Source organism: Anarhichas minor, unplaced genomic scaffold (genome assembly GCF_050575085.1).
Source record: "Anarhichas minor isolate MPS153535 unplaced genomic scaffold, ASM5057508v1 ptg000086l, whole genome shotgun sequence".
NCBI classification, from domain to species: Eukaryota; Metazoa; Chordata; class Actinopteri; order Perciformes; family Anarhichadidae; genus Anarhichas; species Anarhichas minor.
The window spans coordinates 1600770-1612500 of record NW_027466532.1 but is presented as its reverse complement, the minus strand read 5'-3'; the positions used below and the strand labels follow the sequence as shown (position 1 = coordinate 1612500).

Sequence of the window (11731 nt, the reverse complement as noted above, 5' to 3'; positions counted from 1 at the left end):
TGGTGCTTAGTTGCTCTTTAAATGGTTAAACAGACACTGATATTGACTCATATCATGGCTGAAGTGTGCTCATCACAAATGTTCTCCCTCTACCAGTTTCAGAGCATCACTTTCAAGAGGATCAAATTTGATTTTCCCTACTTCCGCAGTGACAGGTATGGCTGCGCTTCACCGTTATTAACAAAACACTGTCCACTGCTTCCCCAGAAGTCATAATATGGGACAAATATTGTCAAGCATAGCTCATCGTGTTGTCTTTTCTGATTTTCAGGGACAAGCGAGACTTTGTGTCAGCGGGTGCTGCTGCTGGAGTAGCTGCTGCCTTTGGTGCTCCTATAGGTGGCACGCTCTTCAGTCTGGAGGAGGGCTCCTCTTTCTGGAACCAGGCCCTCACTTGGAAAGTGGTACGTCACCTCGTCCAATGAACACCAAGAGGGTCGAAATGTTTTGTTCTTCCTGCTGACTCTGTAGTTTTTAGTAACGCTAGTGGAATTGGTCGGTGCAAGTGTCACTAAATGAGTACTCTATGCAGAGGCTAATGATCCACATCAAGAACTGATCATCTATCAGCAAATATAATTCCATCATGAAGCAAACAAACCTCAGTCTGTCAGCTATACAGTTACATAGCACCAAGTACTAACCGTAGAGCAGGATTCAGTCTTTTCCTTCCTCGGCTCTTCTGTTACATCTTGTTTCAGCTCTTCTGTTCCATGTCGGCCACCTTCACTCTTAACTTCTTCCGTTCTGGGATCAACTTTAACAAGTGGGGCTCCTTCCAGCTGCCTGGTCTGCTCAACTTTGGAGAGTTCAAGGTAACGAGTCCATCGCTGCAGTTATCTCTTCATTTAATTCAAAATGTCTGTGGAAATGTGTGGTTTGTATTCATTCAAGTAATCCTATAACTATTCAATGTTTAATGATGACAAAAACTTATATTTTAATAAGATACAAATCTATTGTCAACCCAACTGAGCTCCTCCAACTACACGCGCACACACACATAGACACAAACACACACCCAAACACACACAGACACAAACACACACAGACACAAACACACATAGACACAAACACATACACACACAAACGCACACACCCAAACAAACACACACAGACACAAACACACACACACATGGACACAAACACACACACACAAACACACATACACAAACACACATAGACACAAACACACACACATGGACACAAACACACACACACACACACACACACACACAAACACACAGACACAAACACACACACACACACACCCAAACATACACACACACATAGACACAAACACACTAAATCTTACACACTGTTCCTTAAAGGTATTGTAAAGCACACTTCATTCAAACTCAAAAACAAGCAGCGATGTATGCAAGCGATCTGTTCAAAGTCATTGCTTAAAAACTGTCTGTCCGCTTAGCAGCAGCTGAGTGGTGCGACGTTTAGCAGTGTGTGTACTAGTGGTTCAGTTAGCTATTAGCCAAACACGCTGCAGACTGTTACCTTTGCACAGTGGGGACAGAATAGCAGCCGGGGGGGTTGGAGATGTCATCAGCTGTGTTATCACTAGCTGCCCCTACTGGTTAAGAGTCAGCAGAAAGTTAATGACAGTATAAAACCGCAACCATGAGAGGTACATGAGCATGCAAACATAATGGGGCACCCAACACATTCTGCAGTTTGCTGCAGCAGAATGAGAGATTAAGTTGTGGATGGACATAGAGATGCACAGGTTAGCCATTGTTAGCGATATCAGTCGATAAAAACGCATTATGCCCGTATTTTGCTCATGCAAACCCAGTAGCAACATGTCCACTGATAGAAGTTGGACACTACTGTATGACGGATTTAATGACACACAAGTAAGTGCTAATAAATAGCATATTACTACAGCTGTTCTACTGTCGATGTGTACTCCAAGAGCAGCCATCTTGGATTTTAAGGTCAGGGTTGGTGGGGTTCGTCCGTCTTTCCAAGTTGGATATCCGCCTTTAGGCAGCGTTCCAGTTGAAGTTTCCGACTGGGAACTCGGAAATTCTGACTTTCGCAGTTCAAATGGAACGCAGCCAATGATTCACTGCTGCTTTTGACACTGTCTCTGAGATCTTTTACTTTCTTGAAAAGCACTCTATAAATCGAATGTGTTACTTGATATAACATATATTAATATTATAGTATCAATAGTAATGTATTGTTTTAACTCTGCTCTTCAGTGTTCAGATGGAGAGAGGAGCTGCCACCTGTGGACAGCAGTGGACCTGGCCTTCTTTGTCCTGATGGGGGTGGTGGGTGGCCTGCTGGGGGCGCTCTTCAACTGCATGAACAAGATCCTGGCCAAGTATCGCATAAAGCACATCCACCCCAAGGCCAAGTTTGTCAGGTGATTGCTACATGACCTGTTCACACAGGAAAACTGTTCATCTTCTTCCAGAACCTCACGCCTGTCAATCAAAGATAGTCACTGTCTTCAATATCAGCTGTGATTTTGAAAGCAAATATTTGGAAATGTGATGCTAATTTCCATTCAAGTGTGTAATTATGGAAGTTGATCTGATGCACTTTTCCAGAGTTCTCGAGAGTCTGCTGGTTGCCATGGTGACGACCGTGGTGATATTTGCAGCTTCCATACTGTTGGGCGAATGTCGTGACTTGTCCTCCCCCACAACCCATAACACCACGGTGAGTTTCCTTCATGGTCACAGTACTGAGCACCTGTTCTTAATCAATACCTCACTATTCAGTGCAGTTGTCTGTGTCATTCTGAAAAGCAGAAGCTTACTCAATCAAGGGCAAGGACTGATTTAAGTCTTCATGGGTTAACCCATCTATCCATTCTCTGTTGCATTCATTTAATCAATGACATCATGAGGAATTATTTTATATACTGATGGGCAGTACTGACAAACATGTGATGCTAGGTTATGTAGACTCTGCTGATTTCCCATCATATTTCCATACTGTAAGTCGAGAAGAAATGAAAAATGCCTTTTTAACCCTTCTAGATCACATCCTCTAACACCGCCCACCTTTTAGCGGTCCAGTTAAATGTGAAGGATTTGATTAAAATCCCTCTTTAAACTGTACTCCGCTCAACTATTCTGTGAAATACTCACAGTACAGAAGTTTCACTGTTTGACGGTAACATTTGTATGAAATGACATTCCATGTGGTATTAAAATTGATCTTAAAAAGTCTTCACAAGTGTTTAGTTTCTCATATTAAGTTGTGAGTTCTGTTTTCAGCTGTCTGGCGGAGAGGACATCAACTCAACCATTCGACAGTTCTTCTGCACCAACAAGACCTACAATGACATGGCCACGCTGTTCTTCAACCCACAGGAGGCTGCCATCCACCAGCTCTTCCACCAGGATGGTGAGATGAGCACACACACACACACACATTCAGAACAGCTCTTTGTTAGTTTAACAACCCCCTCCCTTGAATTTCCTGGCACATAAGACATTTTCATTACTGTATTTGTTCTGTAGTTTTATTGGGTGGTGTTCTGCTGGGATTATTAGTATCATTGTCATTACTGTAAGACAACAGTATAATAAAGTCAAACACGTTATTGATCATACTCCCACATTGGACCTTTTACATTTTTGATATGCATATGCACACAGAGTTGCATGTACTGATACAGCCAAGCCCATTTCTGCAAATCAAAACGTGGCACAGTCAATGAGTGGGTAGGTGAAATTACAAAATCCGTTAAATATTGTGGTCAAAAAACGATTTAATAGTACCGAGTGAGTCCTATAATACTGAAATAAGAAACATTGAGAATAGAAGTTTGTCTTTGGAGTATTTATTCTCTGCGCAGAGAAGGCTCCATCGTCATACAGAGTACAGTGTAGTCTCTATGAGGACGAGCCAAGAGTGCAGTGTCCCTCTCACTTATAGGGCCCCTCAGCGCAGGGTGGGGGACCAGCATGTGTTCACATTATAACAACTGATCAGCAGTTTCCAGCTGCCCATTGACGCCTCCATTCATCCCCTTCCTCTTCTGAGCCGTGTCACACTAGACATCTGTCTTTTATTACCCTGGGAATCGTCCACCTTGAGGTGTTATCTATGAGAGTAAGAAGATCAAACAATAGAAATAGTTAATATGTCACAGTAGAGGAGAATTAGCAAAGTATACATTTTCCTCCACAATATACAAATTTAATGTTTTAGATAAATTATGAAAATTGAATATGAATCATATTCTATCTCTCCATGGTCTACTCTAGCTCTCTCTCTGAGTGTGGTAGAAAACTGCATAAGACCCAGAAATGCTCCCGGCTTCCTACCGATCACTTTCAGGTGGTCCATACACTGACTGTCATAATGAAGACCTGCCTGCTGCTCTTCCCATCAGGTACCTTCAGCCCTGTGACTCTGTCAGTCTTCTTCCTGCTGTACTTCCTGTTGGCCTGCTGGACCTACGGTGTGTCTGTACCTAGCGGTCTCTTCGTCCCCTCACTGCTCTGTGGGGCGGCTTTTGGACGTCTGGTTGCCAACATCCTCAAAGTGTAAGAACCATGTTTTACTCATGTTCTAATACCCAAAGTTTGGCTGTCCCCATATCCCAATGGCTTTGAAATATCACAAATATCAAATGATCTCACAAATGACCCGTGTCATCAGTTAGAGACTAGCTGGTGAACTCAGTGGAGCATTTAGCAGACAAAGAGACAGATGTTCCCCTCAGCAGTTGGTGGAGACCAGAAACAGAGTTAAGAGAGATGATATGTGACTTACATTCATCAGGTGACACTCCCAATGAATGAAATGAAAACCCCAAATGACTAAACAAAGACCCATGCTGGGTCAGGGGGCCAAGTAACCTCGCTGCTGGTCGTACAGGTCCACAGCCACATGGTGGAATCTGCTTTCTTTCACTTTCTCCACTGTCACAGGCTTTGAGCTTTGAACTGTGGGAGACAGCCTGTTGTTCAAGTCTTTACACTTCACCACACATAACCTCACTGTACATTCCCCCTCTGACTGGAGAGATACTGGTCCTTACTCTGTGTCTGTCCTCTGTTAGGAAACTGGGAATGGACATCTACTCGGGGACCTTTGCTCTCATTGGAGCTGCCGCCTTCCTCGGAGGCGTGGTCAGAATGACCATCAGTCTGACTGTCATCCTCATTGAATCCACCAATGAGATCACATACGGGCTGCCCATCATGATCACTCTGATGGTACTGTCATGTTATATAGTTCAGCATTTTCTACCATCAACCACCGTGCTGTTTTTAATTCAAACAACATGAAATGATTTCATGTTTGTCTCTGTTAGTCTTGAGTAGTGAAGACGTGTGTATGATGCAGTGATGTGCTTCCTATTGGGCTCATGTGGTTTTGTGTTTATCGTCAGGTTGCCAAGTGGACTGGAGATTTCTTCAACAAGGGCATCTATGACATCCACATCCAGCTCAGAGGAGTGCCGCTGCTGGAGTGGGAGACTGAGGTTGAAATGGACAAGTAAGATTTGTAGTTTAACAAACTAGAAGACCAAGGGCTGTCTGTTCAACCTGTCGTCTTTAATCAGAGTGATGTCGACGTCACTCCACAGTTACAGTTGAGTTCGTTACATTTCATACAACCAGCAGCAGGACTGTTGGGGTGTTGGAGTCCGACACACTGAAAAGGGTTTTCAATTAAACTGTCCTTCCTCACTATGAAGTCCCTCAGCTCGGCCCCTTCCTGCCAATCCTCTCCCTTTGTCTTCATCCAAAAGCAGCAGGTTACCGGGGGCAACGACCGCACATCATCCTCTTTTTGCCAAGTTTACCAAACTAGCACATTTTAGTTACAATACAGGAATACATAAGGCTGTTATGATCAACATGATGTGAAAGTGGAATCATGTTTAGAAATTGTATAATGTGCGCCCATAAGCATGGAGAATGTTACTTATTAGTGGATGATGGACAGCATGGATGTGGCATCAGGAAGGACAGGAAGGATGGAGGATTAAGGCAGCAGTTCCATTTCCAGTCTGTCTGGCTGCCGGATCTTCAGCCTGTCTAAAAAATGGAATCCAACTGTAACTCTGGGCAGGATGTGTCAGCTGCTGTATTCATATTGGAAGCTCTGGACAACAGTGAAGTACTCCTTCTGATCCTCTTAGCCTCGCTAGAGCTGCCATCAAGTGCTGAGTTGTCTTCTTTAAATTTGTAGGGGCGACTGTGGCTCAGTGGTAGAGCAGGTCGTCCTTCAATCACAGGATCGACGGTTCGATCCCCGGTTCCTCTAGTCCATGTCCATGTGTCCTTGGGGAAAGACACTTAACCTACTGTACTGTGTGTATGAATGTTAGAGTCCTGATGGGCAGGTGGCACCTTGCATGGTAGCCCCTGCCATCAGTGTGTGAATGATGACATGTAGTGTTAAATTGCTTTCAGTGGTCGGAAGACTAGAAAAGGGTTATACAAGTCCAGTCCATTTAGCATTTAGTTCCCCACTTCTCCAGGTTTGACATTGGGTATCAGCTCTCAGCAGGTTCAGGACAAGAGTTTCCTCTTTACAGACCCATACTGGGTGAATTCTAACAGTACTTGTGTGTTTTTGTTTCCCCTCATCTGATCAAGGCTGAGAGCCAGTGATATCATGGAGACCAACTTGACCTATGTGTACCCCCACACCCGGGTCCAGTCTCTAGTCAGCATCCTGCGCACCACCGTCTACAACGCCTTCCCTGTGGTCACTGAAAACCGGCAGAACGAACGGGACTTCATGAAGGGCAACATCCTGGTCAGCAACAACATCCGCTTCAAGGTATGTCCTGTGCCATTTAACATTTTTAGCCATCAAAGCTTCATCTCCAGAGGGAGTCGGACAAACAGAGGAGAGATTGAGTGTCCCGCCCAAGGACATCTCAGCAGACCTTGTGGATGTGAAAGATCTTTCTAATGATGCTGCCACCCTAGCAACAGTGGTGTAACCAGTGGGTGGAGGTAGAGGTGTGTGATCAGAGACAATAAGATGTCTCTGTCCTCTCCTCAGATCAGCATGTCCTACACCAAGCAGCACTGCATTTCAATAACATTTGAATGAGTAACTAACGTCAATAAGGAACAGCACATTTTGAAACAATCCATTACATTTTCTAATGAAATCAATCAATGACAAAAACACTTTCTATTTGGCTAATACACCTTTTAAGTGAATTATGAAAACAGCATTTTGCTATTGTCATAACTCCTAACATAAGTGAAGCACCAAAGGGACTTTAATGTGCTGATGTTAATTTAAGATTACGTCAGTGTTTGTGGCTGTTAGAATGGATCTGGATCTTGATGTCGAAACCCCTCTCGACATCAAGACAAAGTGTGCAAACTGATTGTGCATACTTATCCTCCTTTAGAAATCCAGTGTTGTGTCCCGTGCGGGGGAACAGCGGCGCCGCTGCCAGTCCATGAAGTCGTACCCATCCAGCGAGCTGAGGAACGTGTGTGACGAACAGAACGTGGTGGTAGAGCCAGCAGAGGAGGGAGAGGACCTGCTGCAGCAGATGTTAGAGAGGAGGTAGGCCACACACACACACACACACACTATATAGTTCTGTACACACTATTGTACTGCATCATCATCATGAATGTATCATCAAATGCGGAAGATTTCAAATGCTTAAATAAAACTAATTAAATCTACAAATGAAACATGATGCACATGATTACTTGCTTTTTATGTATGAATTCACTGAGTCATAATTAAATGAGAAGATATATTAAAAGGGCAATTATTCAGCCTTTTGTCTTTAACTGATTGAGTTGTTTTTCATATTAACATTATTTTCCATGCTCCAATCAAATCACAACACAGAGAACACAGTGAAGAGGTGTTCTAATGTAGTCCAGCAGAGAGCAGCAGAGACTAACAAACAACAATAAGGAATGCATGCATTGTATCTTGCTTTATTTCTTAGTCAGATTGTTTTTTACCAGCCATTTAAAATCTTCCATACTTCAACAAAAGTAGAATAATCTAAATATATTATGTGGTAATATAAAAAAATGATATTATAAAAGTGAATACTATATCAAGTTAAATATGGCCATCGTCTTGTGTCAGTAAGTCAGTAGTAGTGAGACTGTAACTCTTGTATTGTTGCTGTCCACATGCAGACATGCTCCATACCCCAACCTGTACCCAGATCAGTCTCCCAGTGAGGAGTGGACCATGGAGGAGCGCTTCAGACCACTCACCTTCCACGGCCTCATCCTACGCTCCCAGTTGGTCAACCTGCTCATCAGAGGGGTCTGCTACGCTGAAAACCAGTCGGTCTGTCTCTCTCGCTCTCACATACACACACACACACACACACACACACACACACACACACACATACACGCATGAGTCTTTTTCGTGACAGATTGTCTCTATACATTCAGAGCGCCACTCAGCCCAGGTTGTCCTATGCAGAGATGACTGAAGATTACCCACGTTACCCTGACATCCATGACCTGGACCTGGCCCTGCTCAACCCCCGCATGATTGTGGTATGACCAGTCTGAATACCGAGTTCTTTTTAATGTGGTATAGAAACAAATTGAAAACGTTTTTTTGATATTTCAATAAAAATGGAAATATGAGTCAATAAAAAACAGATGTGTCCTGTGTTCCCAGGATGTCACCCCCTACATGAACCCATGTCCCTACGCAGTGTCGCCCAACACCCACACCTCCCAGGTGTTCAACCTGTTCAGGACCATGGGGCTGCGACACCTCCCAGTGGTTAACGCTGTTGGAGAAGTAAGTAGTCATCCCAAAGAGTTGTCCTATCTCCAAATGATGATGGTTCTAGTCCCTCCAGCGTCATTTTAAAGGCTGATACTAAGTGTTTTAAACTCAGTGTTTCCATCATGAGACAAAAGAAAGAAACTCTTAACAACGTTGTTATGTTTCAGTACAGCATACAGTGGCTAATGGTGCGTCTGCTTCTTTATTGTCTGCCATCTCTTTCAGATTGTTGGAATAATCACGAGACATAATTTAACCCACGAGTTCCTTGTGGCCAAACTGCGGCAGCACAGCATCACTATTTGACCCGACTCTGGACAGTCTGCCGTCCCTCCAACCCAGACTGTTCAGCCTGGTCCTGGTCCTGGTCCTGAGTCTTTGTCTCTGTCCATTTGTAATAGCATGCACACATTCTCTGTGGTACAATAAGGAACACATTTATCCTGTAAGTTATATTTGACTCAAGTCTTACATAGTGTTGAGGAACCTGGCTTCAGTGGCAGGACTGGATTCATACACTAGGGACACGTTAATAGAACCAGATTGGTTTTGACTGTATAGAAAAGGTTTTACACGTCACAGATATCCCCAACGATGCATATGATAATTCATGAGCTGACACAACACCAGATGATCTGATAGCATTGAAACATTAGCCACCTCAGCTGTTCTTTTGGTGACTAGTGTTATCGTCACTCAGTGGTACTCAAGCTCTTTTTACTGTCATGCTCCCCCTTCAGAAGCCAAAAAAAGTTCATGAACCCTCTACCCACACAACTCATTTAGTTTTTATCAATTGTTAATTATTATAAAAGATTTATTTTCCCTTCTTTTTAAAGACCAGGTGAGCTGGGTAGCCCTGCTGGCAGCAGCACATTGTAGTTTGTTGATCGTCTCTACAGGAGCTTCTCATCCACACAGAACTGGAAAGATGTATTACGTGAAGTGTTGAGCTCATTGACAACTGTTTCTGCTGGTTGGAGACACAAAAGACAAATGATCTTTGCAGGCGGAGCTTGTAATAAAGAAGTCATAGCCCAACATAGCTAGCTAGCCTTCTGACTACATGTTAGGTTGAATTCCATTGAACTTGAGAGACATTGACTGAAGGCTCCAGCAGCTTGTTGATCGTGTTACTCACCGTTTGAAGGAAACATCACTTACAAAGGATTCCTCGCTACCCTCATGACACAATCTTTCTTTTGACCTTTTGATCATGCTTTATTGTCGTTATCACTGTAGCACTTTTACGTTTGACTGTTGTCTGTACATTTGTATTCACTGTGTAAGAAAGTGGAATAGGTGCACTAAAGCAGGTCCCCTCACGGCCTGTGACTGAACTAGACCTCTGGGAAGAGTTTGCTCAGTATCACGTGTAGCCACTCTAACCACCGTAAATACATTAGCATTGTTTTGCACTCTGACAGTAGTAATATTTTCACTGTCATTGAGTCAGTTCAGTGACCTCAGCAGACAGTCTTGGTTTTGTGATGTAACACATTCCCCATTCTAATAAAACCATTGTGTCGAATATATGACACGTTAGTTCTGGTCCATTGTCCTGGGTCATCGGTTCATTACCCTCAAATGTGACTGGGAGCAAAGGCAAGTAAGAAGAAGTGGAATTGTGCACTTATTTATTACCACTTGTTTATTAGCGACCACAATGGCACATGTATGTACATCAAACATTCCTTATTTGTTTCTTGTCTGCTTTGTTTTATTTAAGAGATTATTTTTTTGTACAATTTAATGTTTATGATTTGCTGCCCGTGCTGTGAATGATTGTGTCATGTAATTGCATTTGTAAATAGATCAATGCTGTCCTGGATAATATTGTTTATAGTCGAGGCATTGCTGACTTGTTATTTTAAAATGAGTCTCTTTATGTTGTGCATACTACATATGGCATGGCAGGTGGTGAGCAGAACATGAGATTAGGAGAAACAGTGGACGGTACACGTCCTACTGTGAAGCCAGACCCGAGGGACTGTTTGCCAAATACTTTGTTTCATATGACTTCTGTGGAGATATTAGACGGCGCCCTGTGCTTGTTTCAGATGTAGAACTGGCACATGGCAAAAACAAAGCTGCAGCCATGGAACAAAAAGCAGAGACACCTCTGTCTTGTGCCTCAAATAAAGCTCCTTCTGTTTTGTCAAATTTAAAAAGTGTGTCTTCATGTTTTTTTATTCAAACAAGTTCTGGATAAGGCTGCACATACTAAAGCCACGTAGGGTTTGATAATGCAGTGTGTCCACTAGAGCTGAAAGGATTACATGACTATGTGAATTGTTGATCGACAGAACAATAATCAACTTTTTTGTCAGTGAATTAACTGATAAATCAAGAAAATAATCAGCAGATGAATCAATAATGACAAATATAGCTAGTTGCAGCGTTCTCTGCAACTAGCAGAGTTCACACTATCACACTGGAAAAGGGACAAACTAAAGTACATTACATCGTGTGCTGTTGATTGACATTATTCTCCCACAATGCAAATGAACGAAACGGTTGAAAATAGAAATCTTTGTAAGTCAGAAATAAGTAGTCGTAAAGACATTTAGTGTAGTTTCATTGACATGCAACGTGTCACATATTGTATACTTTAAGTATGTAAGTATGCTGTCAGTGTTGCCCACTTAGTGACATTCCTGCTAGATTTAGCAACTTTTGGAGCTAGTGCTGCTAACTACTTTCATTAGAAAAGAGTTGGCAACACTGAGCTGGGTCTTTCGGTTGGAAAATGTTTAGAATCTAGTGTAGTCTTGCTCATTTTTCAAAATGACCAACCCTAGCTTTAATGAACTGTATTTTTCCTCAAAGTTTGATATTTAAAATATTGACTGAGCTCTGTGGACCCAGACAATGATGTATGACAGCCCTGTGAATCTCGTTATAGCAGGGACAGGTGCCTAAGTGGCCATTGAGACCAACAGATGCCCCTAACAGCTCAGGTGCAGCTCAGCATTAACCAGTT

At 42.8% G+C, this 11731-nt stretch overlaps 1 protein-coding gene across 3 annotated transcripts in view; it reads left to right on the top strand.

Annotated features, from left to right (window-relative positions):
• The window catches only part of clcn6 (chloride channel 6), a 19907-nt gene extending 8988 nt beyond the window's left edge, over positions 1-10919 (top strand). For all 3 annotated transcript variants that reach the window (XM_076081742.1, XM_076081741.1, XM_076081743.1), the window contains 15 exons: positions 97-155; positions 272-404; positions 702-815; positions 2223-2389; positions 2577-2688; positions 3252-3381; positions 4376-4529; positions 5048-5204; positions 5381-5487; positions 6597-6783; positions 7373-7533; positions 8133-8289; positions 8400-8507; positions 8635-8760; positions 8974-10919. In XM_076081742.1, the coding sequence (XP_075937857.1) occupies positions 97-155; positions 272-404; positions 702-815; positions 2223-2389; positions 2577-2688; positions 3252-3381; positions 4376-4529; positions 5048-5204; positions 5381-5487; positions 6597-6783; positions 7373-7533; positions 8133-8289; positions 8400-8507; positions 8635-8760; positions 8974-9054 (1953 nt within the window). In that variant the 3' untranslated portion in view covers positions 9055-10919. The remainder of the gene's footprint in view (positions 1-96; positions 156-271; positions 405-701; positions 816-2222; positions 2390-2576; positions 2689-3251; positions 3382-4375; positions 4530-5047; positions 5205-5380; positions 5488-6596; positions 6784-7372; positions 7534-8132; positions 8290-8399; positions 8508-8634; positions 8761-8973) is intronic.
• Positions 10920-11731: the final 812 nt, after the last annotated feature.